General features: G+C 36.7%; 1 protein-coding gene across 3 annotated transcripts in view; it reads left to right on the top strand.

Annotated features, from left to right (window-relative positions):
• The window catches only part of LOC127439015 (acid-sensing ion channel 1B-like), a 238,925-nt gene that overhangs the window by 172,635 nt on the left and 42,466 nt on the right, over positions 1-23,824 (top strand). Inside the window, exon 1 of one of the 3 annotated variants that reach the window (XM_051694991.1) lies at positions 1,985-3,107. The exons of the other annotated variants lie outside the window; for them this stretch is intronic. Coding sequence (XP_051550951.1) covers positions 2,952-3,107 — 156 coding nt within the window. The 5' untranslated portion in view covers positions 1,985-2,951. Of the gene's footprint in view, positions 1-1,984; positions 3,108-23,824 lie in introns of those variants that run through there. 3 annotated transcript variants of the gene reach the window in all.

Below are 23,824 nucleotides of genomic sequence, written 5' to 3'. Positions count from 1 at the left end.
GTTGCTAGGGTATTCTGGGTGTTGTTATGTATTTGCTAGAGTGTTCTGCTTTGTTGTTACGCAGTTTCTAGAGTATTTTGGGTGGTTGTTATGCAGTTGCTAGGGTATTGTAGGTGGTTTATATGCAGTTGCTAGGGTTTTCTGGGTGGTTGCTATGTGGTTGTTAGGGTGGTCTGGGTAGTTAAGCAGTTGTTGTGGTGTTCCAGGTGGTTGTTATGCAGTTGCTAGGGTATTCTGGGTGGTTCTTATGCAGTTGCCAGGGTATTCTGGGTGGTTGTTATGCAGTTTCTAGGGTATTATTGCTGGTTGATATGCCGTTGCTAGGGTTTTTTGGGAGGGTGCTATGCGGCTGCTAGGGTGTTCTTGGAGGTTTATATGTGGTTGCTAGGGTTTTCTGGTTTGTTGTTATGCAGTTGCAAGTGTATTCTATGTGGCTGGTGTGCCGTTGCTGGGGCATTCTAGGTGATATGCAGTTGCCAGGGTGTTCTAGGTGTTTGATATACAGTTGCTAGGGTGTTCTGGGTGGTTGATATGCAGTTGCCAGGGTGTTTTAGGTGTTTGATATGCAATTGCCAGGGTGTTCAAGGCATTTGATGTACTGTTGCCAGGGTGTTCTAGGTGGTTGCTTACTGGCCCTATTTTTCAAAAAAGTCTCTGATATTCAGATCTCTAAATCCTAGATCCCTCTTTCAGTGTAAGTCTGTGGGATATGTACTGCATGTTTTATGATGCAAACTAAATGTTTGATAGCTTAGAAAAGTAACATGACACCTCTCCTAAACAAGAAACATGATTTGAGGTACAGTATCATTCATAGCACAATCAGTGTGGGATGAGTTAAGGGATTTATTCAATTTCTACCACTAAGTTTGAGCAATAGTAACAGTGATACTTGCCCTAGCAGACACTAGGTACAGTAAGTAGCAAAAATTGCCTGAAGAAAAATCATAAATGATTCAACAGTACACTGTTCGCTGCCATACTTCCACTTCAGGAGTGCAGAAGAATTGACTGTAGTGTAGAGAAACCTGTTGAGTAGCAGTGAAGCAATGTTGAGAATTCATTTGCAGTGACTGAGCTTCAGGCAATCAGTGTGATTGCACTTTAGCTTGACACCAGGGAATGTGTTTGGCAAGAGGTGCATATGATTCAGACGCTGAGTGCTGCTGCCATCTGCTGGATTGTTTTTGAAGATCTTTAAAGATTCCAGGATGTTGTCAATGCACTGGGAAGCTTGTCTAAGATGACTTATTTGTCTTCCATACCTCAAATTAAAATTCAGTACTACAGAGTTGCATTTTCTAAGTCTGGATTTCACTGTTGTTTCCTCCACTCATAGAACAGAATCGGAAAGCACAGTCAAAGAGTCGTCAATAGAGATCAATGATCGGACAAGATGTAAAATGCTATAGATTACTAAAGGAGACAGTGTCTCTATGAAATAACACCTTAATTTAACCTTGTACAGTATCTTCACCTCTTCACCATAGCCACATGTAAGCACATTTATGTCATGACCTTATTCAAAACTCAACAGTGTTTATTTAGCAGCTGAGAAAGCAGCGTGCAGCAACGAATTGGACTCATGCTTGTTACTTGACCCTCAAATCGAATATCATGTATTTATACCGTGGCTGATTATCAAACCAAGTGGCATTTATTCTGAAGACACCAAGACACCAGTTGTTTGAAATTCATTGAGGCAAAAATTAAAATCTCTATTTTGTGTTGATATGGAGGCACTGTGGGTGGCCTAGATTATTGTTATGTCCAGAAATGTGTGTAAAATAAAGTCAACTGTTCCATTTCAGGCTATGAAAGTTGATCTTGTGCTGACATCATGTGCTGACATCAGCTGAAGGCAGTGGCCTGGTGCTCTGGGAGTATCCCCTGTCTGAGGGAGGGTGTTTGGCTCAGGAAGTACTTTAGATTCCAACAGCGCCATTCCCTCTTCAGATGTACTGATGTGGAGAGACATATCAGAGATTATGTCACAGCGCTCAATACCATTTCTGAAGAGATCTGTCATATTCGTCCAACTCTACATTCACGGTTAGTGGCCAGAAGATAAAGCTGGGATTGTCATTTTTCGATGGTGTTAACGAATCGTAATTGCAACTGACAGGACTGCAGTCAGCGTGGACAGTTTTTACATAGGACATATTGGCTTTATGCCTTAGAATGAAGTCATTGGAAAGAGTGTAATCAAACGAGTTGAGAAGGTTGTTTGGATTGACCGTTTATGGTTCCTGCAAAGGTTTCCATATTTGCAGAGTAGATCTGTGTTCTTTATTTCGCTATTAGCCATAAAGAAAAGGGTCAGAATTTCACGCAAATATTGACCTGTGGATGAACTTGGAACAAACAACAAGGCTAACCTCTACACTGTGGAAGTCATCTAAACTTATTCAGACTCGCCAATCTCCTACTCTTCTTTCGACTTTTTTATTTTTATTTAACCTTCGGATGTGGTATGAATCACTTGCACCATTTCCTTTAGCACGGACGATGAACCGGTGAGCGGCTCGCGCAATGACAGCTTTGATGACCATTACAAGAGGGTGGGTTGGTCCAAAGTTGGCGAAAATGGCAAGTACCAAGAAAACTGCAACGATCTTGACATATACGATGGTGTGGAAGAAGAGGAAGCACCCAACATCGACCTAGCTACGTTTTTCGGCGGTTGCTCACTCCATGGCGCCAACCACTTCTTTGTGGAAGACAAGAAGTTTGGGGTGCGCCAGGGCTTGTGGGTAGTGGTCTTTCTGCTTGTGGTCTCCATGTTCCTCTTCATTTATTACCTGCAGTTTGACCATGTCACCATGCTGGATGAGTGAGGCGCCAACAGCATGACCTTTCCCGTCATCACGCTCTGCAACTATAACATGTTCAGACGTTCGCAACTACAGCTACAGTGATCTACAGGACCTCTGTTGGTTTACGAGGACAACATGGCCCCAGGGATCCCTCTGGCACCAGAGCCAGACAGGCAAGGCTTTCGATTCAGCCTCGCCGAGTTCTTTAACCGCACACGTCACCGTATGGAAGACGTGCTGCTCAAGTGCAACTTTACAGGGAAGGAGTGCGGACCAGAACATTGGAGAGAGGTTCAGTATTTATTATTATTTATTATGGCTGTCAATCGGTTAAAATGTTTAAGCATGATATGCTGATAAATTCATCAAATTTATCCCAGTTAATCGACTATACCAGCATTTGCAGAGAAAGTTCCCCAAATAAACATAATTCAATATATAGTGTGTATGTGTGTGAATGCCCACGTTATTATTATTTTTTTGTCATTTGATGATACGTTGGTAGATTAGGGAAGTAACTGGTGGAAGTGGTCAAATGATGGTGTCGATTATGTACAATCTTGGCACCCATTATATTTCTGAGAAATCAGATAATAAAGTATCAATCTAATGTGTATTTAGTTATATATATATATTACTTAATTCAGCTTAAGACTTATTTTGAGTATAAACATTTTTACATTTTATATTGATTTAATTGTTTTTTTTTTTATTATACATTTTTATATTTATAAAATTGTTATTTTGATTACAAAATGTTATAGTCACACAGGTAATTTAGTTATTTTTGTTATAATAATTTATATTAAATAATGGTTATTTTCATTATATGTTATTATAATTATACTGTATATATATTGTTATTTTGGTTAAGTTTTATATTTATATAATGATTATTTTGCTTATACATTTTTACATTTATACAATGCTTATTTTGGTTGTGAAATTTTTATTTTTTTATAAACATTATTTTGGTTATAATTGTTTTATATTTATTATATTGTTATTTTGGATATATACTGTATATTTTTTTAATTTATATAATGGTTATTTTGATTTTAGAATTTTGTTTTTCTCCTTCAAAGAGGGACTGTATGAATTAAAACTGAATTCACTAAGGGGGAAAGCTGTATGTAGAGGCAAATTTTAGCACATAAATATTTAGTTCCAAAAATACATAAGACGTACTCTAATATAGCTCCTCTTTTTGATATGTCAGTGAGATGATCCTTCATAGTTGTCTTATCTGAATGGACTGTTCTTTGCTAGAATAAGCTAAAATATGTGCCACATTTTATACCCATAGTGAAAAATGTGTCTGTCAGTTTATGAGAGCCAAGAATAATTGCCTGTACTGTGAACAGAATAGCATAGATTTGCTATTACTTTGCACCGTAAGTACCGGCCCACTTCAACACTGGATAGGACTGATGTCTTGAAAAGTGGCAATGTTCTCAGAGTAAGTAGGAGTTCAGTTCTCGCCCCCGGTGCTTAGTTCATTCTCAGTGTGTTATTGTGAGGCTGGCAGACTTTATTTGCTGCTCTTGAGGTGTCAGGGAAGATGAATAGGTGTTCTCTCTGTATCTAGCAGGAATCAAAAGTTATTTATTCTTTTGTTTTCAGCTTTGCCAATTAAAACAGCATATGAATGTTTTCCAGTTTCTCCTTTATTAGCTTTTGATGACTTATGATTAATAATTGTGTGTATTGTTGTATACACTGAAATGTGTTGGTCCCAATGCCACTTGATGGATCTTTTTCTCACAACTATTTAAGAATACACTTTCTTGGCACTTTCGACGTTTAGTGAGTATCTGAGTAGTTTTTTGTTTTTTTTAAAGATTATTGTGGATTTTTCTTTAGAATGCCTTTTATGATGGTGTTTTTTGTCAGGTTCAAATGTGTGCTAATTGCAGTTAGATTATTCAAAATCGAATAAATCACACAGAACACATTACTGCATCTGTCCGTGCTGTTTTTAATGGTTTTTCTATGTAATCATGTACTAGACGATCATTTCTGACCATTGTAACTCATCTTGCTGTTGTTTTTATTGTCTTTCGCCATGTTTTCGCACAATGTTTACAATTCCGTCGATTAATGAGGTCGACCAGTTAATCTAGATATTTTCTTATATATATTTGTTAATTTTGACATTTTTTAGCGACTGCTTTATTTATCTTCTCGGATCCTCGTCACAGATAGATAGATAGATAGATATACTTTATATATATATATATATATATGAACATATAGGTATATACCTATGTGTTTCAGTAAAATGAACATTTTAGTTTTATTCTATAAAGTACTGGCTAAATTTCTCCCAAATTCCCAATAGAAATATTGTCATTTAGAGCATTTATTTGCAGAAAATTACAACTGGTCAAAATAACAAAAAAGATGCTGTGTTTTCAGACCTCCAATAATACAAAGAAAACAAGTTCATATTCATTTATAAACAACACAATACTAATGTTTTAATTTAGGAAGAGAAGTTATCAATAAGTTGATCAGAAATCAGTATTTGGTGGAATAACCCTGATTTTCAGTCACAGCTTTCATGTGTCTTGGCATGCTCTATACCAGTCTTTCACATTGATGTTGGGTGAATTTATGCCGCTCCTGGTGCAAAAATTCAAGCAGCTCGGCTTTGTTTGATGGCTTGTGGCCATCCATCTTCCTCTTGATCACATTTGAGAGCTGTATATATATATATATATATATATATATATATACACTGGCGGCCAAAAGTTTGGAATAATTTTGCTGTTTCAGAAGGAAATTGGTACTTTAATTCACCAAAGTGGCATTCAACTGATCACAAAGTATATTCAGGACATTACTGATGTAAAAAACAGCACCATCACTATTTGAAAAAAGTCATTTTTGATCAAATCTAGACAGCAGTCATCACTCCAACACCTTATCCTTGAGTAATCATGATAAATTGATCATTTGGTACTAGAAAATCACTTGCCATTATATCAAACACAGTTGAAAGCTATTTGGTTCGTTAAATGAAACTTAACATTGTCTGTTTTTGAGTTGCCACAGTATGCAATAGACTGGCATGTCTTAAGGTCAATATTAGGTCAAAAATGGCAAAAAAGAAACAGCTTTCTCTAGAAACTCGTCAGTCAATCATTGTTTTGAGGAATGAAGGCTATACAATGCTTGAAATTGCCAAAAAACTGAAGATTTCACAGAAAGATGTACACTACAGTCTTCAAAGACAAAGGACAACTGACTCTAACAAGGACAGAAAGAGATGTGGAAGACCAGATGTACAACTAAACAAGAGGATAAGTACATCAGAGTCTCTAGTTTGAGAAATAGACGCCTCACATGTCCTCAGCTGACAGCTTCATTGAATTCTACCCGCTCAACACCAGTTTCATGTACAACAGTAAAGAGAAGACTCAGGGGTGCAGGCCTTATGGGAAGAATTGCAAAGAAAAAGCCACTTTTGAAACAGAAAAACAAAAAGAAAAGGTTTGAGTGGGCAAAGAACACAGACATTAGACAACAGATAATTGGAAAACAGTGTTATGGATCTTAACCCCATTGAGCTTTTGTGGGATCAGCTAGACTGTAAGGTGCGTGAGAAGTGCCCGACAAGACAGTCACATCTATGGCAAGTGCTACAGGAAGTGTGGGGTGAAATGTCACCTGAGTATCTGGACAAACTGACCGCTAGAATAACAAGGATCTGCAAAGCTGTCATTGCTGCACATGGAGGATTTTTTGATGAGAACTCTTTGAAGTAGTTTAAAGAAGTTCTGAACATTTTTTTCAAACTGTAATAGTAAATTTTCACGTTATTAATGTCCTGACTATACATTGTGATCAGTTGAATGACACTTTGGTGAATAAAAGTACCAATTTCTTTCCATAAGAGCAAAATCTGTACATTATTCCAAACATTTGGCTGCCAGTGTATATAAATAAATTTGGTATATTTTTAGCAGTTGTGCAATAATTAGCGCAATAGTTTACCTAGATTTTTTTCTAAAATGATATTTGTTCATTTTTATATTTTTTGTGGTGGTCTTTTAACTAGCGTGCTAGTTTATCTAGATTTTTCTCATACGTATTTGTTCATTTTGATATTTTTAGCAGTGGTGCTTTAATTAGCATGCTTGTTTTTATTTTATTTTTAAATGTATACTCTTTTTTTCAAATACTCTTACACATGCAATAGAAATCAGTTTTTACCGCTATGACTCATCTTACTGTTGTTTTCAGTGTCTTTCGCCACGAGCACAACGTTTAAGCCACTTTCTCAAAATAAGCAGTTAACTTTTTATTATTCCATTGTGCTGCATCTTTATGTTTTTTAATGCAATACGGTCCCTCATATCAAATCATTTTTTATCCAGTAAATCAACTCTGGATTGGTTCTGGATTGGTTTTATAAGACTTGAGTTTTATCACACTGAACAATAGAGATAAAGTTCTCTCCCCAAGAGCATTTCATGAGTTTTCAACAGTCCCTTTACACTGATGAGAAGAACGCTGGCTATCTGCAAAACAGCCATTTAGATTGCCGTTGTTGCTGATCTTAAGGGGTCTACTCAGCGTTCAAGATCTCCCATGGGTCGGCCATTTATTGAGTCTAGTGAGATATGTGCTGCATTGCTGTAAAGGCCACAAATACATTTGCTTTCGCACTTATTGAAGAATTGCTTTAGAGCACTTAAGCATATTTACACAGAGTGCTGTCTCCTGTCTGGTAAGTGCGTGTGGGGTTTTCGTCTCCGCCACTCATGTTCTGATAATGGATGTGTCCTATATAGTGTCTCCTTTGGGATGTTTTATAAACCTATTTAGAAGGTGCAAAGTGGATCATCTGTAATACAAAACTGAATACAGAGCGATCAAACCATTAAAACATGATATCCGTATACAGTTTAATCAATATGAAATGAGGGATTGGTCATGATGGTGACTAGCTAACCAGTTGTCCAGCAACTGACTACTCAATGAGTGAAGTCGACTAGTTTATCTAGATTTTGTGTAATGTATAGGCATATTTGTTAATTTTGATATCTTTAGCAGTGGTGCTTTAATTGCTTGCTAGTTTATAAAAAAAATTTCTTATATACATTTGTTAATTTTCATACTTTTAGCAGCTGTGATATTTAATTAACTTTCTAGTGCATATTGGGTTTTTTTTCTTTCTTATATATATATATATATATATATAGTTGCCAATTTTGTTCTTTTTAGTGGCAATGCTTTAATTAACATGCAAGATATGTATGGCTTGTTTGCAAATCATTCGTACAACCCCAAGAACATTGTGAGTTCACCGGCGGTTGACAGCGCGTGCGTCGCCATCAATTGGCAGTGCACATATTTAGAATAGCACTGGAGCGGTCGATACAAGACTGGGCTGTGATAAGCAGACAGATGGCTCGACTTTCTGTCATGGGGCAGAATTTGTATCGTCCACTTCTTCAGTATCCATTAGACGTGGATTTGTTTTCACCTCCAAAGCATCGGCTCACATTTTACCCTTCTGTACGCCCAGAGGAAGGTTTGCCTGAGCTTTCACTTTAGCTGTGGGGTCAATTACATAGTGAAAGACGACAAACGTTGGGTCAGAAAATAAGGTAGTAGTTTAAAGAGATAGTTACTCAATCTTTTACCTACCCTCATTTTGTTTCAAAACCAGTATGACTTTCTTCTGTGGAACACAAAAGTCATACTGGTTTTGCTTAGCAACAAAACACTCAAAACACCTTAGCAACCGCACAGCAACATCCTGGTACTGTGAAAATGAAAATAAAATGTGACAATATAAAAATCTAATTCTTTAGTTATTATTCTGATAGAGTTCTTTTGCCAAATGATGTCTAAACATTTTATTCTTGGCGAAGGAATCCATGTCGTCAAAACTGCTGAATTAGACTAGTTTGTCTTGAGGGTAAAAATAATTATCGAGTCAAATACATTTAATTATAGATGTGGAATCGATAACTGGTGTGTTATGTAAGAAGTACTGTCTGCATATTTCACGTTGACTATTCTGGTTTAGAGATAATGTTGATATATAGTAGAGGTCAACAGATGGTGGATTTGCCGATATTGATAACTAAGGTGTTGGGAAAGGCCGATAACCGATTAATCGGCCGATAGTTTTTTAAAATTGATTTGGTAAGACTTTACAATAAGGTTCCATTTGTTAACATTAGTTAGTTAGCATGAAATGTCAATGAACAACACTTATTAAGCATTTATTAATCTTAGTTCATGTTAATGTCAACATATATTAATACATTTTTAAAATCATACATTGTATTAATTAACATTAGTTAATGCACAATGAACTAACATAAACTAACAATGAACAATTGTATTTTTATTAACTAACATTAACAAAAATTAATAAATGATGTAACAAATATATTGTTAATTGTTTGTTCATAATACCTGATGCATATACTAATGTTAACCAATGGAACCTTATTGTAAAGGTTGTATTGTATTGTATTTCCTTACTATGACGGACACAGATAAAGAGTAAAATGAATCAAATCCCAGACGCAGTTCATTGTTCAACCAAAATCGCAAAAATAACCAGACAGAATGAAGATTTGTTGCATAACGTGGGACTTCTAAGTTTAAAAAAGCCAAAAACACACAGAGGACTCTTATTTTGAAATTACGAAAAACAATATTATTGCTGATCATTTCTTTCTGGAACTATCGTTATCTGCGAAAATCTACGGCGATAATTGCCGATAACGATAGATCCAGAAAGCAACAATTGGCACTGATTAATCGGTAAAACCGATATTTCGGTCAACCTCTAATATATAGTCTTTTTATCTGTATATGTTTCTATTTTTGTGATCAAAACTGAAAATGTATTCACTCCCCCTCGTGTCATTCTAAACCCAGTGTATGCTGTAATTTTTTCCACAAATGTCAACATTTTGAAGAATTTTCATGCAACTCTTTTCCATACAATGACAGTTCATAATGACCATGACAGTCAAGCTCCAAAAAGGACATAAAATGGCACTAAAGCACCATAAATATATAATAGTAGTCCATATGACTTGCGCACTATATTCCAAGTCTTCTGAGAACACAGAATAGCTTTGTGCTAAATAGCTAAATGTATATAATAGAGTGATATACATGTGAAATACATGAAAATGTTCCATTTTGCATCTATTCTGTGTTCGCGTCCAGATTTTAAAAATTGGCTCGTCAGTGTCATTGTGACCAAAACAGCATTTTTTAAATGTGTACTAACCCAAAGTCTATCTAGCAAGTCAGTTCACTGTCGGCCATCTTTGGGACACTCTTGGGAGGTTATTTCCAGTCATGCCAGTGCAGCTCCTATCTACCTGAATGGAGAAAGACCAAAATCTCAAAAAATCTGACAATACTGGTATCATACATTGTGATTCTTTACCTCATATTACGCTAAAAAACTCAATTTTCCAGGCGTGTATAGCTAATGTGCAAGCATGTTCTAGAGTTGATTGACAGATGTCTGTATCTAAAAGGTGATTGGCTCTTTTAATTGTAAGGTGGGACTTCCTCTCTACATCCGTTGACTGTTGGGTGCTCAGAGCTTCTTGGCTGAGCATTCCAAAGTGGCCCGTCTCTGGTAATAATCTCTGACTAACCTAACATGACGCAGCACTTTTTTAAATTCTAGACGTAAATTCAAAAGCTATTTATTAATAAATAATTGGCAACATACATTTCAGTCTTCTCCACACAAAAAAACCCCAATATCAAATAACTTATAATATAGTGCACAAGTTTTATGGACCATCTTTATAGTGTATTTATGTCCTTTTTGGATTGCCATAGTCATATTAAACTGTCATTGTTTGGGAAAGACCGGTGTGAATATGCTTCTTTTATTTTGGGGTGTACTATTCCTGTAAGTGTTTCAGTTAACCTTGACTGAATAATCGAAACTTGATCTTCATGGATTAATCAGAGATTCAAGAGCTTTTGACAGCAGCTTATCTGATATTTATGAGACTAAAGCAGATTTCACACCACAATTGGCTCTGTTCCCTTTACAATCAGTGGAAACGCTTGCGTTGCATTTTGTAAAATGCAAATTCATTCAGCGCAGCTATTTAACTGTTTAATAGCTTCTGCTTGACCACAGGCGTTGTTCATTTTTATAAAACAGATAGCTGCAATGCTAACTTCTGATTGGAAGAGCCGTGTCCGAAGCTTTAAAATGCAGATTAATATCCTGCATTCTATATTAGTGTGCCAAGTTCTTGTGTTGTTCGACAAACGTAAACACAGTTAGGCCTACGTGTTGAAATTAATGCTCCGGGTAAACGTTTTTGAAAAGGCTAGCCTTGGAAGCACCACTAATGACAAATGAAACAACAAATGGCTCCCGCTGTAATTTCCCAAAGGCTCCTGATGATTCTGTGTTCCTCATTTAATGTGTCTTAGAGTGGAGATTTGCCTCTAAACACAGCCTGGTGTCACTCACGCTTTCTAAACACTAGAGGTCACCACAAGTCACATAATCAAACTTACCAAACAGTTTAAGACTCATTGAAGTTAAAGCCATGATTGTTATGAGCACTGCACATTACTGTGATCATTAAATCCTTTAAATGACATTTATTTGTCCATTACATTTGTGCAGGCCAATAAAACCTTTAAGCTAGTCTAATATGAGCGATGTCTGCTGTGCTTAAACATGGCACCAATGTTGCTAGAGAAACACCATTTGGGAAGGTGACCAAAATAGTGAAGTTGAACAGCATATTGAAGTCATAATGTCTTAACTATCCCTTCTTAAGAAAGTATATGTGGACAGTTTTGGACAAATCCGGCTCTGCATTTGTTCAGAAACACTTTACACTAAGTTTGCAACACAAACTCCATGTGTAGGCCCACTAACAATGATGAAAAGTACTTTTACAGAATGTATTAAACATTGATTTGTACACTCTAATAATCTTTTCTGAAGCCATTTGGGTTTTATGTACCATCACACTGCAGCATAAAAAAAACCCAGTCTTTACAAAATACTGCACCATTGTGTTCTCAGGGTCTGACACGTGCTCGTACAGATCGAAGAAATCATATACTGGAAGTATTGCGCTCTCGATGTAAATCAAAGCTCGGACGATACTGAGCTTTGATTAACTGCGTGTTTTCACAGCTGTCAAGATGAGAGCAGGAAAACCAGAAGACTTAATTCAGTGATAGATGTGCTGCATTATAGCAAAGACAATCGCCAATTAACCTACATGCATCTGCTGCAATGTCCTTGAAGGGATTATAGATGCAAGAGAGGCTTTGAAAAATATCGCATACATTTGTTTGCAGATGCTTTTGGAAGCTTTTTACAGTTCTACAAAACTCATTCATTTTAACGACTCAATTAAAGGGTTTACTCGAAAATGAAAATTCCATCATATATACTGTATATACAGTTGAAGTCAGAAGTTTACATACACCTTAGCCAAATATATTTAAACTCAGTTTTTCACAATTCCTGACATTTAGTGGTAGAAAACATTCCCTGTCTTAGGTCAGTTAGGATCACTCCTTTATTTTAAGAATGTGAAATGTCAGAATAATAGTAGAGAGAATGATTTATTTCAGCTTTTATTTCTTTCATCACATTCCCAGTGGGTCAGATGTTTCCATACATGTTGTTAGTATTTGGTAGCATTGCCTTTAAATTGTTTAACTTGGGTCAAATGTTTTGGGTAGCCTTCCACAAGCTTCTCACAATAAGTTGCTGGAATTTTGGCCCATTCCTCCAGACAGAACTGGTGTAACTGAGTCAGGTTTGTAGGCCTCCTTGCTCACACAAGCTTTTTCAGTTCTGACCACAAATTTTCTATCGGATTGAGGTCAGGGCTTTGTGATGGCCACTCCAGTACCTTGATTTTGTTGTCCTTAAGTCATTTTGCCACAGCTTTGGAGGTATGCTCGGGGTCATTTGCACCTGAGCTTTAACTTCCTGGCTGATGTCTTCAGATGTTACTTCAATATATCCACATAATTTTCCTTCCTCATGATGCCATCTATTTTGTGAAGTGCACCAGTCCCTCCTGCAGCAAAGCACCCCCACAACATGATGCTACCGCCCCCATGCTTCACAGTTGGGATGGTGATCTTCAGCTTGAAAGCCTCACCCTTTTTCTTCCAAACATAATGATGGTCATTATGGCCACAGTTCAATTTTGGTTTCATCAGACCAGAGGACATTTCTCCAAAAAGTAAGATCTTTGTCCCCATGTGCACTTGCAAACTGTATTCTGGCTTTTTTATGGCAGTTTTGGAGCAGTGGCTTCTTCCTTGCTGAGCAGCCTTTCAGGTTATGTCGATATAGGACTCGTTTTACTGTGGATATAGATACTTGTCTTCCTGTTTCCTCCAGCATCTTCACAAGGTTCTTTGCTGTTGTTCTGGGATTGATTTGCACTTTTTGCACCAAACTACATTCATCTCTAGGGGACAGAATGTGTCTCCTTCCTGAGTGGTATGATGGCATTTATACTTGTGTGCTATTGTTTGTACAGATGAACGTGGTACCTTCAGGCATTTGAAAATTGCCCCCAAGGATGAACCAGACTTGTGGAGGTCCACAATTTTTTTCTGAGGTCTTCGCTGATTTCTTTTGATTTTCCCATGATGTCAAGCAAAGAGGCACTGAGTTTGAAGGTAGGCCTTAAAATACATCCACAGGTACACCTCTAATTGACTCCAATTAGCCTATCAAAAGCTAAATGGCTAATTGCCTAAAGGCTTGACATCATTTTCTAGAATTTTCCAAGCTGCTTAAAGGCACAGTTACCTTAGTGTATGTAACTTTTGACCCACTGGAATTGTGATATAGTCAATTAAATGTGAAACAATCTGTCTGTAAACAGTTGTTGGAAAAATTACTCATGTCATGCACATAAGTAGATGTCCTAAACGACTTGCCAAAACTATAGTTTGCTAATATGAAATCTGTGGCGTGGTAAAAAATATTTTTTAATGACTTCAACCTAAGTGTATGTAAACTTCTGACTTCAACTGCATGTATATTGACACTGTATGGTATATTGCCCTGCAAAACAAGCTCTAAAATTAATCCTTTAATTCTCATTAGTGATAGACCAATATTATCCACCAGGATGATTAATGAAATAACATTTGGCCTCATTGAGATCATTTTGATTCCAAAATCTACTGACAGCCTTTGTCAGTGGATAATAATTTTTAATAATATTTTTTTTTAATTATTATTATTATTTATGTATTTTTTAATTTTGGGTAAATAGTGTTTAAAAAAATTCAATCATTCAATTGTATTGTTACGTTTATATTTCCATTAATTCTGCCACCCCGCTCTCTAAATAATGGTATTGCATCAGCTATTGATAAACCCATATTAGTTGCCCACTAGAGTACAACTAAAATCAAGAAAAAACTAATTTGTTAAGATTTATGTCAGCAATTTTGGTCCTTTTAGTTGCTTAACCTTTTCAAAGTTCCACATCATTTCCACAAATCGGTTCTTTCGAAGAATTCATTTCAATGAACCACTTCAACAACAACAACAAAAATACAATTAATCCATGAACCAAAGAACAACTTGGGCCAATACAGTTTGGAGAAGGTATCTTTCAGACTTACAGTTTTTGTGAACCAGATAAATCGATTCATTGAACAGATTTGACTCGAAAGAACATTCACGAAATGGGCATCATTATCTCAACGCCTCTTCCAGCTACAGTAGTGTTCACATACCTATCGATGTCTCAATTCACAAGACAGATTGCTTGTTCAACCGCAATGTTCCCTAACCCATGTGAAATGTGAAAAATTAAACTGTAGTAGATGACTTGTAATGTGGGTGAAAATCTCATAATGGACCCAATTAGAGTGATTATGACACATGAGCCCTACCTGACACCCGATTGTGCCACTTAGCACTTATCACTGACTGAATGACTTGTTATTTCATCACTAATGACTTCTTAATGTTTTCATTCATCATATTGAAAAAAGAATATCCAGTGGCCGTTTAAAAATAAAGTATTAGGGGTGTTCACAGTGGCGAATTCTCAGGGCCAGCAAAGCCTTCTTTGCTGGCCTAACATGTCAAATAAATAAATATTTTTCATCCTTTCATTCTCAGTGACCTTGTATATGTATTTTGAATCGCTTTCCACTCTTAATTAATCTATAAACAAATAGAGAAGAACAAAACGTTTATCCAGTCAGAATTTATTTCTTGATGCTTACAAGCGAAGTGTGACAACTGTTTCACAAATCACATGCCCAAAGCCGAGCTCATTAGCCGAAGCAGCACGTGAGTTTGAGCTCCACCGCCTCAGGCCTTCTAGCTGGCCTTGAGTGACGCAATCACGCTTTAAGTGACGTAATTTGAAAGCGAAGAGCACGAGATTGTCATCACTGCCGCTATCGCCATTGAGAAAGAGATCCTTATGGATTTAAAAACACGAGATGTTCTGCATGACTGTGTGATTGCTTAATTTATTAATCAGGAAAGGAGGACTGATTTTCACTTCAAGCAAATTGGTAAGTGCTTTTCGCATTGTTATAGCAACCTCTGGAGTTTTCTAAGTGTAAATTAGGCTGCTGGAGCATTCAGTGTCGGATCAAGTTTTGAAAAGTAGTGCTGCGTTCCATTCAACTCGGAAAGTCGGATTTTACAACTTCCTACTAGGAAAAGTGCAATGGAATGCATCTTGAAGTCAGAATTACAACTTGTAGGCTCATGCAGAAATTCTCAACTCCGATTTCGCCGAGATGCAGGGGCATGATGTCACACAAACATGTCGACACTCAGGGAACATTCACTTTATTAAGTAATATCGATAAATGAGTTTGTTTCCACATTACATGATATTAAAGCTTGTTTAACAAACGCCTGCAGAAACAGGTGTATAAAACTTTATAATCTCTTTTGATGATCATACACCTGAAGCACAAATGCTAGTGCTGCAGTTGGGTTGCTAGGAGACATCTCTAATGAGAGTCAAACCCCTGTTAATCTAACGGGACAGTTGCAGTTCTGAATATCGGGGAATGGGATGCATTTATGGTCGGCGATATCAAACAGGAATATCCCACATCCAACTTGAATGGAACGCAGCATAACCCTGACGAAACTAAATGTATTGCAAGCAACATTTAAATCGCAAATATTATTAGATAGATTTTTCCAGGTATTATAGACCTCCTTGTTAGATTCATATGAAAAATTATGATTTTTAAATGTATGTTTTGGGAGACGTTCATTTCAGAAAATAGTCATGCTGCAGTTAAAATTAGGTTTGCTTGAGCATTACGTGTTGTTTCAAGTTCTGGCTTTCGTGCGTGGACGTGTTTTTAAAATGTCAATTGGTATTACTAGTTAGCTGCAACATAATGTATGATGCCCAAAGGCATAGGGTGTCTTATTCATTGTGAAACTGTGTTTTCTTAATGGCATGAATCACACTGAAGACTTTAAATGCACGGTCCTCCACTGGGTGTTTGCTTGAGCAAATGAAATCTTTCAGTCAGCTAAGCTCACTTTTAAAACAGTTCATGCTCGAACGCATTACTGGTGACCTGTTTCAGCTAAAGTCAAATCTGCAGCTCAAATCAATTGCAGACGGCCAGGAAAGCTCGGAAAAATGGCACATTAAAATGTTGTATCTCTGAGGTCTCTAGTCAGACGTTAAATATCAAAGAAGCAATTCTTTAGTTCTAAATAACATTATAGATTTTAGATTTATTTGCAGTTATATTGCAGTTAAAAGTGCAGAAGTTCGAAAGAGTGGATTTCTGTAGGAAATGAGAAGGTACTTGATAAACCTCTGGAGATAAATTAAATTCAGACAGTCGTTGGAAGGAAGTGATCGGAACACACACAATATATATAAGGTCAAGCAGGTGTTTAAGTCTTCTTGTTTTCCACTTTCTCAAATTTCTCTGATACACACACAAACACACACAGATGTGCGTTTCCTGCGGTTGAAGTCGACATGTCCTGTCTCATTACTCTTGCTCTGCGTGTGTGTCTAACAACTACTGTTATCCACTTTACCTGTCCACACACACACACACACACACACACACACACACACACAGAATGAGTTCTGTCTGGTGCAGTGTACAAGCATCTAGAGCAGACCTGGGCAACTTACGGCCTGGGGCCGGATCCGGCCCTCCACATGGTTTAATGTGGTCCGTGGCTCATATTACCTAAAAGTGTTTTTTTATTTTTTTATTGGATATTTCAGTTATCTTGCATTGGGACCTAACGTCCCTCCACAAGCGTTTAACATGCTCAGGTTGCCAGATAAGAGACGCAACACCCCCAATTTGAGATTTATACTTGTGCAAATTGGAAATATTCTGCCTAATGTTATACTTATTTTGTGCAGTCTGGCAGCCATGCACACAAATAAGTATATGTATTTTTTATTTGTGCAATTTAGAAATGTTGAATTCCCCTCGCACCTGTATGTTAATCAAACTTTTGCAGTAATCATTTATCATAGTCATGCAGCCTGTTTTATTCAGTTGTGTGCTGAATGGAAGGTCAAACCATTGACGAGACCCACATCATGATCCTTTTAGGTAATGTTTTGAGAATAAAATAAGTAAACTTGCCCGCTTTGTGACAAACATTAAAAGTTCTATAATTTTCTATTTGATTTATTTTTTATTATTAAAACAGACCCCTGATGTAGAGAGTGTTAAATTGAATAATAAATTAACAGGGAAGCAGAAATGGTAAAATAAATCATTTATAATAAGCTCAGCCTTTATTCAGTTTTTTAATGCCTGATAGAAAAGTATCTACCTTTGTAGAGCAATACAATATATTAGGCAATTGCAGAATAGTCCCATTAGTCACATATACACTATTGCACACATATACAACTATTTCTGGGCTTAAAAGATACAAAAGCCAAATCAGTGCTGAATATTGTATCTCAAAAGGAATGCAATGTGGCCCCCTATGCATTACTTAAAGCCCTATGTGGCTCCTTTACCAAAATAGTTGCCCACCACTGGTCTAGAGCTTCATAACTTCAACAGATGCTCCGTGATGCTGACAACTCAACAGGTCAACAGTAAAGCATCTGTTTTTTTGTCTGGGTTTTGGCGTTGATATTTTGTACTAGAGGTCTGCACGGGCCTTAAAATGAAACCCGACCTGTATCCGAGACCCTACCCGGCCCGAACAATACCATCAGATTTTGAGCCAGAACCCAACAGGAAATCGCTTACTATCTAATATCTTCTCCTAGCAAGTACTGTTGCAATAGGGTGTATTTTACGTAAGAATATAGTCATAATTCGTAACAGTATTGAAACAGTAAACATACACCGTTTTAACAAGGCACGGCAGCCCCTTAGTACACTAGAGCAGAAGGGGAAAAAAGCATTGACTTACCGTTTATTGGCTGAAACTTCACTTGGTGCGGAACAATCTGGGATAATATGACAGCCCGCTCTATGCAGCTGGAACTTGTTCAGAATGTTGAATCTTTGTGACAACTGTGCTGAAAACAATCTAGATGCAGCGCAAAGAATGAAACGGAGCGCAGGTGTCTGTCTAGTTCTTTTTAACTTGACACGGTGTTTAAAATATACCAGTCCTGTGCGAGATTCCTGAGAAAATGCGAGATGCGGTGCAAATGTCAAAGACATTCGTCCATCGTGTGTTTAAACAATGGAAAAACAGAACAGACGTGCGCAAAAACACGTTCAGTGTGAACTCGTCCATTTGCGTGTGTCTGTGAGTGAGAGTGTGTGCGTGAAACAAGTTCGGTAAGCCTGCTTTTTTTTTCATTAATTACAAACCTGAACCCAAGTCCTACTTGAAAAACTGAACCGAACCCAGCCCGAAACCTGTCGGGCCCAGTTCAGGTTGCAGACCTCTATTTTGCACTGCAAAAATCCTACAGTATCCTTGTCAGTGGTGAGATTTATGCTAGCAAGAAGTGAAAAAATAACTCCTATATTCTAAAAAAAGAGGTCTTAATGTCTTATGTGATTTTACTTTTCAATAAATGTATCTTGTTTTATGGATGTTTAGATTTTTCACTGGGAAAAAGGCAAATATACTCATACTACAGGGGTTATTCACAAAGGATTTGTTTTAACTTTCTGTCTGTGCAATGTTAAATTAATTGTTGGTCTGTTTTTTTTAGCATCTCTCCCCATGAGCTTTACTTTTTTAAGTCGAGTTAAAAGTCATTCAACTTTAAAAATAAATAAATAAAATGTCTCTTGAGACCCCTTTGATCTGTTCCATTTCATTTTACTCCACCCAGCTATTTTTTTAAAGCAATAATCTTTGTTGTGTGAACTGCCCTTAAATCTTTAGGCTGATATATAAACTCAGCAAAAAAAGAAACGTCCCTTTTTCAGGACACTGTATTTTAAAGATAATTTTATAAAAATCCAAATAACTTTACAGATCTTTATTGTAAAGGGTTTAAACAATGTTTTCCATGCTTGTTCAATGAACCATAAACAATTAATGAACATGCACCTGTGGGACGGTCGTTAAGACACTAACAGCTTACAGACGGTAGGCAATTAAGGGCACAGTTATAAAAACTTAGGACACTAAAGAGACCTTTCTACTGACTCTGAAAAACACCAAAAGAAAGATGCCCAGGGTCCCTGCTCATCTGCATGAACATGCCTTAGGCATGCTGCATGGAGGCATGAGGACTGCAGATGTGGCCAGGGCAATAAATTACAATGTCCGTACAGTGAGACGCCTAAGACAGCGCTACAGGGAGACAGGAAGGACAGCTGATCGTCCTTGCAGTGGCAGACCACGTGAAACAACACCTGCACAGGATCGGTACATCTGAATTTCACACCTGCGGGACAGGTACAGGATGGCAACAACAACTGCCTGAGTAACACCAGGAATGCACAATCCCTCCATCAGTGCTCAGACTGTCCGCAATAGGCTGAGAGAGGCTGGACTGAGGGCTTGTAGGCCTGTTGTAAGGCAGGTCCTTACCAGACATCACCGGCAACAACGTCACCTATGGGCACAAACCCATCTTCGCTGGACCAGACAGGACTGGCAAAAAGTGCTCTTTACTGTTGAGTCATGGTTTTGTCTCACCAGGGGTGATGGTCAGACTCGCGTTTATCGTCGAAGGAATGAGCGTTACACTGAGGCCTGTACTCTGGAGCGGGATCGATTTGGAGGTGGAGGGTCCGTCATGGTCTGGGGCGGTGTCACGGCATCATTGGACTGAGCTTGTTGTCATTGCAGGCAATCTCAACACTGAGCATTACAGGGAAGACATCCTCCTCCCTCATGTGGTACCCTTCCTGCAGGCTCATCCTGACATGACCCTCCAGCATGACAATGCCACCAGCCATACTGCTCGTTCTGTGCATGATTTCCTGCAAGACAGGAATGTCAGTGTTCTGCCATGGCCAGTGAAGAGCCCGGATCTCAATCCCACTGAGCACGTCTGGGACCTGTTGGATCAGAGGGTGAGGGCCTAGGGCCATTCCCCCCTGAAATGTCCGGGAACTTGCAAGTGCCTTAGTGGAAGAGTGGGGTAACATCTCACAGCAAGAACTAGCAAATCTGGTGCAGTCCATGAGGAAAAGATGCACTGCAGTACTTAATGCAGCTGGTGTCCACACCAGATACTGACTGTTACTTTTGATTTTGACCCCCCATTTGTTCAGGGACACATTATTCCATTTCTGTTAGTCACATGTCTGTGAAACTTGTTCAGCTTATGTCTTAGTTGTTGAATCTTTTTATGTTCATACAAATATTTACACAAGTTAAGTTTGCTGAAAATAAAAGCAGTTGAAAGTGAGAGGACGTTTCTTTTTTTGCTGAGTTCATATATTCTGGTGAGCAGAAACGATTTCTGTCATCGTTTAAACTGATGTGTTAAACTTAATGTTTGCTCTTTTTTTCATTTATGATGTTTGTGGTTTTGATTTCAAAATCAAAGTTTTGAGGCTCGTTACTGTCAAGTTTTACCTCAGTCTACATTAATGAAGCTCTACAAAAATGCATTTTAAAACCATTATTATTTTTTGGGAAATGAATCGGACAGTGTTACTCTATATTTTTAGCTTATGTAATGAATGTTTCGAATTTTTGTGATCTAATAATCTTAAATAAAAAAACTTCATGTGGTGTAAAAAGTGTAGTAATCATTGAAGTTTAAATGGTCCCTTGAGATGAAAAACTCTGCAATATAATTTTGTTCGAATGTAAGAATGGCACAGATTGAGAATATTGTATCAGGGGGCGGACTTTGATGTCACGACTCTTATATAAAGCTTCACAACCTGTTGAAGATTGTAAAAAGATGATAGAAATGGCTGTTTATCTTCAGCAGACTCTCAGGGAATTCTAGGAGAATGATGGTGTTGTTTATGCAAAGATTTGGTCTGGAGATGCATTTATACTATATTTACACATGAGCACTTAAGAGTATTGTTATTGCTTGTATTGATCCCTGACATTGATCTTATGTTACTCGTTCTTCACTGTTTGTGCTACAGACAGGAATGATACCTCAAATATGCGGCTTAAGTACTGATAGATTGAGTTGTTAGAGTACATTAGTTTAGTTGTTACTTAGTTTAAATGTTTTAATGTTCTTTTAGTTTTTTTAAGTTTGAACTTTTTGAACATTCTTTCAGTATGATCGTTTTTAATTTTAAGTCTTTCAGTTTGAACATTTTGAATATTCTTTCAATTTAAATTTGTTCTTTCAATGTTTTGAGCGTTCTTTCTCTCTGTTTATAAGGTTTGAATGTTCTTTCAATTTGAATGTTTTGAACATTGTTTTTTCAGTATGAATGTTTTGAATGTTCTTTTTTTCAGTTTGAACATTTCGAACGTTCTTTTCTTCAGTTTGAATGTTTCGAACGTTCTTTCTTCAGTTTGAATGTTTCGAACGTTCTTTTCATCAGTTTGAATGTTTAGAACGTTCTTTTCATCAGTTTGAATGTTTCGAACGTTCTTTTCATCAGTTTGAATGTTTCGAACGTTCTTTCTTCAGTTTGAATGTTTCGAACGTTCTTTTCATCAGTTTGAATGTTTCGAACGTTCTTTTCATCAGTTTGAATGTTTCGAACGTTCTTTCTTCAGTTTGAATGTTTCGAACGTTCTTTTCATCAGTTTGAATGTTTCGAACGTTCTTTTCATCAGTTTGAATGTTTCGAACGTTCTTTTCATCAGTTTGAATGTTTTGAATGTTCTTTTTTTCAGTTTGAACGTTTCGAACGTTCTTTTATTCAGTTTGAATGTTTCGAACGTTCTTTTCATCAGTTTGAATGTTTCGAACGTTCTTTTCTTCAGTTTGAATGTTTTGAACGTTCTTTCTTCAGTTTGAATGTTTCGAACGTTCTTTTCATCAGTTTGAATGTTTCGAACGTTCTTTTCTTCAGTTTGAATGTTTCGAACGTTCTTTCTTCAGTTTGAATGTTTCGAACGTTCTTTTCATCAGTTTGAATGTTTCGAATGTTCTTTCTTCAGTTTGAATGTTTCGAACGTTCTTTTCATCAGTTTGAATGTTTCGAACGTTCTTTTCATCAGTTTGAATGTTTCGAACATTCTTTCTTCAGTTTGAATGTTTCGAACGTTCTTTTCATCAGTTTGAATGTTTCGAACGTTCTTTTCTTCAGTTTGAATGTTTCGAACGTTCTTTCTTCAGTTTGAATGTTTCGAACGTTCTTTTCTTCAGTTTGAATGTTTCGAACGTTCTTTTCATCAGTTTGAATGTTTCGAACGTTCTTTCTTCAGTTTGAATGTTTCGAACGTTCTTTCTTCAGTTTGAATGTTTCGAACGTTCTTTTCTTCAGTTTGAATGTTTCGAACGTTCTTTTCATCAGTTTGAATGTTTCGAACGTTCTTTTCTTCAGTTTGAATGTTTCGAAAGTTCTTTTCATCAGTTTGAATGTTTCGAACGTTCTTCAGTTTGAACGTTTCGAACGTTCTTTTCATCAGTTTGAACGTTTCGAACGTTCTTCAGTTTGAACGTTTCGAACGTTCTTTTCTTCAGTTTCAATGTTTCGAACGTTCTTTTCTTCAGTTTGAACATTTTGAATGTTCTTTCAATTTGAACGTTTTAAATATTTTTTCAGTTTGAACCTTTTGAACGTTCTGTCAGTTTGAATATTTTAAATATTCTTTCTATCTATTTGAAAAGTTTGCATGTTTCTTTCAGTTTGAATGTTATTTTATTCTCAGTTCGAATGTTTGGTATGTTCTTTCTCTCAGATGTTCTGAAAGCATCTATGTACTGTGCCCAAAATCACTGTGAAGGTCACTACACTGTAAAAAATGAAAGTTGTTCCTGTCTCTTAAAATGAATTTCATTGTTGTAAAACAATGTAGAAAGGTTGTTTCTGTCATGTTAATTTATAATTTGAATAAATCTGTTTATTTATTTAAATAGCATTGTTTAATTTAAAATATTTTTTTTTACAGTGTAGCCCACAAGGCTTTTAGGAACAGCGGTTATCTCTCTTTCACTCTCTCTCTCTCTCTGTCTCTTTCTGTTTTGCTTGCACGTTTTCTGTTTTAGTTATTTTTTTCATGATTTATTCTCACTCTCAACTCTTATTCACTGCTGCTGCATCTTGAAGTACTTTATTTCCTTCCTCTGTAATTCCATGTTCTTTTGTAATATCTTTTGCAAGATATTTAATGTATTTATACATAATTGTAGAGTATGCTATTCTGCCTTTAATATATGCCGAATATAATGACAAAAAACAATTATTTTACTTTTGAGTTTTTCTCAATAAAGATTCTAATTAGATTATCATTACTGGAATTAATATTTTTCTGTTACAAATAATGTCATATAATTAAGTATTTTTTAAATCACCATAAAAATTAAAGGTAATACAACAAATACTACCATAATGTTTAAATACTTTTTAAAATAATATAGCAATTTTTGTTTTATAATAATGAGAGTTTGACTAGAATGTACTTAACTGTCATGAAAATA

Source organism: Myxocyprinus asiaticus, chromosome 50, assembly GCF_019703515.2.
Source record: "Myxocyprinus asiaticus isolate MX2 ecotype Aquarium Trade chromosome 50, UBuf_Myxa_2, whole genome shotgun sequence".
In the NCBI taxonomy this organism is placed as follows: domain Eukaryota; kingdom Metazoa; phylum Chordata; class Actinopteri; order Cypriniformes; family Catostomidae; genus Myxocyprinus; species Myxocyprinus asiaticus.
This window is presented reverse-complemented; position numbering and strand designations above follow the sequence as displayed.